A 6,064-nucleotide genomic window follows, 5' to 3' on the forward strand; every position below is an offset into this window, starting at 1 on the left:
TAGGTTTGGTGATATACACATGAGTGATGATAGAGGGGAGGGATTGGCAAGAGAAGGGTCGATAGGTTGGATGATGGATAAACTTTCTCCTCCTCTCCTGAGAGGCTATGCTAGGGTACTCTACATCTTCAATAGAAAATTCATAAACTAAGATGGTTGATTAGAGATAGAGGGGATAGAGGTCTCTAAAGATTAACATACAAAGTGAGAGGGGAAACTTGGGGGGATGACTAAAGGAGGGAGGAGGAAGAGGGAAAGTTGACTACATGGAGAAGGAAATGTTGGCTAGACAAGGTTGCGTAGTAGGAAAAGTGGAGAAGCCTTGTGAGAGAGTTAAGACAATGTGTGCATGGAACACATGTTGCACCTTATTTTCCATATATATTCTGATGTACTATTTCAAGTATGTTATCACAAAAGGTAAAATTTGAAGATACTTATTGCTTGTTTAATTTTGTATTAACCTTATGAGTTCCATGCATGGACAATAATATAGTTTTTAATAATATATTCAACTTCCTATTCTCTTTACTAAAAATGTTAAAGCATAACATGTTGTGATATGTTTATTAAAGTCAATTAGCCATGAGAGCAAATATCTTAGTCAATATAGTCATGGTATCTATATAACGGTCACTTGTAAATGATAAAAAAATAAATAATCTTTTGGCCTTATACCTATTCACAAATTGGACACCAACACTTATATTTATTACATAATCTCAAGTTGCAATACTAGGTGTCATTTAGAAAGATTTGTTAGATTCATGAATTTGGGAGTCAATACCCATGAATTGAAACTGCAACTTGCTCTAATGTCAATGGGTTGTCTAGAAATGATGTCACACCTGTATTAATAATGAATGAACAAATACTTATAAAAAAGAAATCATTTTTTGTTGGTTGTCACATTGAAAAGAATGACCTAAAAAGCTAGGTTGGAAAAACGAGAACTATTTCTTATAATGGCAAATTGCTAATGACACAAGTTGACTTTATGTCACATGAGAGATGAATGTTTAATAAAAACTCTCATATATTAACTTCTCGATCCTCTTGACTATCCTAAGTTTTCGCCTTGGACTACATTGTATTTTGGCACAATGTGTGTAAAAAATACACTTACTTCATAGAATTTAAAAGTATGATGTAAAGAATGGGGATAAGTAGTTCAATGTATATCAAGAAATACTTGTTTCACATAATTGTTTGAAAATATTACACATGAAACCAAGTTCTCTAGTCGGATTGGGGAGTGCTTAAACACCCACTGTGGCTTTTGAGCTTTACAACATTTATTAAACTGGATAGAAAGGGAGGAATTGCCTCACCATTCCATCAAAGAATCATAACATACAACTGTCGATAACATAGAAATAATCTATTATGATATAAGTACTTGTGTCTTTCTGGAACTATTAGTTATAAAATTGCACCTAATGAATCAATTTGAAGTTTTTTTAGCTTTGTCACATGTACTCATGCCATGTGCCATTCACTTTTGCACAACTCTTATGGGCAAACCTTCTTGGGGAACTTGGAAAGGGCTATATTGAATACCGGTTTTGGATTCATCCAAATCCCACCTACACAGTTAGATTAACTTTTTTAGGCCAAAGTTCACAAGAAAACCATCAATCATAAGAGCTATACTACACTAATTGCTTAGCTTAATCATAAGATAATTAGCTTATTTATCAAGTGTTAAGAATTACCTGAATTTGGTGGTGAGATGATGAATAAAAACAAGCATTTCAAGCTTAGCCAACTCACTACCAGGACAAGAATGTACACCGTTTCCAAAAGGCAAGAAAGTATTTGGCTTTGGAGGAACCTATTTAAAAAAAAATGCTGTAACATTAGTTTTTAAACTTTGCTTATAATGCCATAAATTTTATTGAAGGCATCATAACCAAAGGTAAGGTGAAAAGGAATTAAAAATCAAAATCCAAATTATACCTCAAATCTTGAGGGATCAAACTTTTGAGGTTCTGGAAAGAACTCTGGACTATGGTGGATATTTCTAAAAAGAGGCAACACTTTCCATCCTTTGGGGATAATGTAACCTATAAAAACAAAAAAGATCAAGTCAAATAAATCATCAAGACTAGGGAACAAAGTAGAATACGATAGAACACTCTATGTTTGGTATCTCGATTGTTACCTTTATATTCTACATCTTCTACAGCTTCACGAAAGGTGAATGATAGAATGGTTGCAACTCTTAGGGTCTCTTGGATGACCTATATAATATACAAGAACTTTAAAAGGTGCACATATTCACTATAAGAAGAAACAAATAAGATGCAGATTAAATGCAAGACCATATCCATGAAATATATATGAGATAATGAGCTTCTAGGAAATTGTTAACTTCCTTGAATTTGAATTAGCAAGTGAGCATCATTGATCATCAAAGTTCACTATGGTTATCTACATAAAAAAGCTTTGGAGTCATTAATGAATGAAGATAGGCACCTCACAATACACTCTTGAAATAGAACTTATTGTTGCACAACACTAACCTTAAACCTAGACTTGAGTTCATTCCTATACACAAGAATTGATTGATTTTCTAAATTAAACATAGTAGCATTCTTCTTTGATATGCTTGTGAAAAAGAATTGGGTATTTTATGAGTCTTTCAAATTCTTTTAGATTCTTTAAACTTGAGGCCAAATTGGAGACACTATATTATCCAATTCTTTTAGATTCTTTAAACTTGAGGCCAAATTGGAGACACTACATTATTCAATTTAGTTTTTGAGGTATTGTTCAATTTCGAAGTGAAGAAGATGGATTCTGAGAGTTGATAGAGTTTACACTCACCCTTGATGTGAGACGCATGTTCTTGGTGTCTTCCCAAGTGAGCTTGTGATCATGATGTAGTTTGATCTGCCTGATGCTCTCGTGCTCAGCCTAGCGAAACAAAACGGAGGCAATAAGGTTAAGAAAGCAAGCAGAGGGGGAAGAGTATTAGGTTAAGGAGTGAGCTAAAAAGCTAGGAAATTGTAAAGAGATGGAAAGGGGGCAAAAGATTGAGGGAGGGTAGGGGAACAAGTAGAGAAGAGAACAAATGAAGTGGTGCTAGGGGTAAGACAAACTCATAAGGTTAGAGAGAGGGGAGGTGGGGGGGAGGTTAGAGAGAGGTGAGGTAAGAACTTATAAGGGGGGGGGAGAGAGAGAGAGAGAGAGAGAGAGAGAGTACAATGACGGAGTCCAGGAGGGCAGGGCTGCTCTTGAGGAACTTTATGAGCCATGTGAGTACGCTTGCTGTGGTGTCACGGGACGCAAAGATGACCCCTATTATGTTGTCCACGATCTGCTGCTCGCTCAACCCCAGGTGTCCCCGCTCTTTGTACGCCAGCAGCGTCCCCAAAAAATCAGAGCACACCATCCCCTTCTCCCTCCTCTCCCTTATCACGCCTTCTATTATCTTGCTCAGATGCCTCCTTGCCTACACACACGCACACACACACACACGCACACACACACACACAATTCTTAGTACCCACCACTTGATTTTAATTCTCCCCATAGCATTACCCCCACACATCCATCATCCATCTTACCATTCTTCCACATTTCCTCAATGCTTACCTTTCCCCTCCATAGCATCATCCTTAACATAACAACATGCATACATCCATCATACCACACTACCAGCATGCACACACGTGCCTCATCATACCGTTCTGTAAGTCCTTACCTTTTACCATACACCATCATCCATAATAAAACACATGCATCTTAGTTCTAAACATTTATCATACAGTATCATCCATAACAACCCTTATGCAGCTTCATACTATATATTACCATTTGACCATGCCGCATCATCCTCGACATCAATTTACCATTCTACCTTATAGCATCATGCATAACAATATACGCAGATATTATTATACCCTATGGCATTACCTTAACCTCAATTGGAATATGTACACCAATGTAGCAATCAACCTTACCTTCATTGCCTTGTTGTACTTCGTGCCTGGGACATCTATTGGCAAAGAATTGTATCCTTGCTCCAAGGTTGTGTATGCTTTGTTTAAATCTTCCATGTCCAACCCTTTTTGGCAGCCAAAAATTTTGAGGATACCAACCTTGAAGGAGAACTGCACAAGCGCCATGAAAGAGAAGAGAGGATGTAAGGGGGTTTTATTTTTGCCTTGAGGAAAATTGATCATATTAAAACTCAATGAGCAGCTAATTGATAAGATTCAACATTAAGATTAATATGAGCCATGCAGAAGATTAAGAGATGATTGGTAAGGGTTAATGCTGAGGATTACCTTCTTCATTTCCATGAAAGTGTTGATTTTCCTGCCTTCCCAGGAGTAGAGGGTTGCAAGGGAGAGCTCCTCTATGTCTGGGACCATGCCTCGGATGGACTCTGGTAGAAATGAGCTCAAGACAAGCCTTCTAAGCTTAGCATGGTAAGCTCCCTCATGGAAGAAAAGGGCTTGGGGGCCTATCATTCCCTGCTTGCTGGCTGGGAATGTGGGCTTGAAGAGGTGGGCTTGTGACACAAGAACAAATCTAGCAGCCTCCGGACTTGCAATCATCACACAAGGGCACCCAAGGATGTGTGTTTTGAAGACCTCTCCATACCTACAGTTGCGTCATGGCCAACATCTTAGTCGATTAAAAGGAATAATCATGGTCAATCAGAACAGATAATCATAGTCAATTAATAAGGTTACTGATAAGAGATTGGGTATTGTTTTGTATAGTGTGCTCTAGCAAGCGTTGCCAACTCTTGCAAGGACAAGGGTGGCACCACGATTGTAATGGAAGTAACCCATTGTAATCGAAGGAACGGATGATAAGCTTGAGCTGATTGCCATAAGCACAAGTGCAAGGGTAAGTGTGTGTGTCTGTGTGTGTGTGTGAGAGAGAGAGAGAGAGAGAGAGAGAGAGAGAGAGAGAGAGAGTGATTGCCATTAGCACAAGTGCAAGAGTAGTGTGTGTGTCTGAGTGAGTGAGTGTGTGTGTGTGTGTGAGAGAGAGGGGAGAGAGAGTGATTGCCATTAGCACAAGTGCAAGAGTAGTGTGTGTGTGTGTGTCTGAGTGAGAGAGTGCGTGTGTGTGTGTGTGTGTGTGTGAGAGAGAGAGAGAGAGAGGGAGAGAGCGCGCAAGTGCAAGAGTAGGTTGTGTGTTTGTGTGTACCTTCTCTGCTTGGATGCGAAGAAAGCATTAGGATTTTGCGAGTAAAGTTGCAGGGTCTCTCCGATATAAGGCCAACCCATGGAGCCGGGAGGCAGCTTTTTCTGCCAATCTAAGAGCCGATGGTGCAAAATGCGGGCAATCACGTAGCCAAAAGCAAGAGCAAAGCTGATCAAAAGCAGCGACATTCTCAAAAGGGTTGTCTGGTTAGAAGTGTGTGTGTGTGTGTATATATATATATATATGGTGAGTGCTACGAAGAGGCTGGCAATCGAGGAGAAGAAAAAAGCCAAAATCAAATGCAAGCGCAGAGGTTAGAAAAAGCAAAAAGCAAAAAGCTAATGCCAGTGCAGCTGCAATTATGAGCAAGCAATTGAGGGAGATGGGTATGTGTGGAGTAGAAGTGGTGAGATCTCTACTCAATGCGGGTGGCTGCGATACACGAGAAGGGAAGGCGGGGCATGGAGAGCTCGCAGAATGCAAAAGCACACATGCAAGAAGGGAGGGAGAGGGCGTGCATTATAAGGGAACGAAGGGGCGGGGGCATGGCGGCTCCCTCCATTGGCTGCGTCATTTGCCTAGAAATTAAAAAAAAAAAAAGCAAGGCCTACGTCTCGCTCTGCAGACGGCGGCGGGATCCCTGAATGTGGGCTGCCAGAGCGCACTCTCTGGCCTTGGTGGGTTTGAATCCTCCACACACACACACACACACACACACACACACACTCTCTCTCTCTCTCTCTCTCTCTCTCTCTCACACACACCGTCCACGCCCGCCCCTGCCCCCCATGGAGCACTTGTACAGTATGAGAAAGAGTCAAGTAGTGCCTTTTTTTTAAAATTGCCCTTCACATGGAAGGGTTAAAAAAAAGAGAAAAAAAATCTGAACCCTCAC

At 40.1% G+C, this 6,064-nt stretch overlaps 1 protein-coding gene across 1 annotated transcript; it reads right to left on the bottom strand.

Moving 5' to 3' along the window:
* Positions 1-1,277: 1,277 nt before the first annotated feature.
* Positions 1,278-5,699, bottom strand: LOC147635289 (abscisic acid 8'-hydroxylase 1-like). Its single transcript, XM_086802534.1, has 9 exons — positions 5,173-5,699; positions 4,296-4,614; positions 3,969-4,118; positions 3,209-3,457; positions 2,830-2,919; positions 2,165-2,243; positions 1,960-2,066; positions 1,716-1,834; positions 1,278-1,586 (listed from the first exon to the last, which is right to left on the bottom strand). The coding sequence occupies exons 1-9, from the start codon at positions 5,355-5,357 to the stop codon at positions 1,496-1,498; spliced, it is 1,389 nt and encodes a 462-aa protein (XP_086658660.1). The 5' UTR covers positions 5,358-5,699; the 3' UTR covers positions 1,278-1,495.
* Positions 5,700-6,064: the final 365 nt, after the last annotated feature.

Source organism: Cibotium barometz, chromosome 9 (genome assembly GCF_041138505.1).
Source record: "Cibotium barometz isolate CiBa-2024 chromosome 9, ASM4113850v1, whole genome shotgun sequence".
Classification (NCBI taxonomy): Eukaryota; Viridiplantae; Streptophyta; class Polypodiopsida; order Cyatheales; family Cibotiaceae; genus Cibotium; species Cibotium barometz.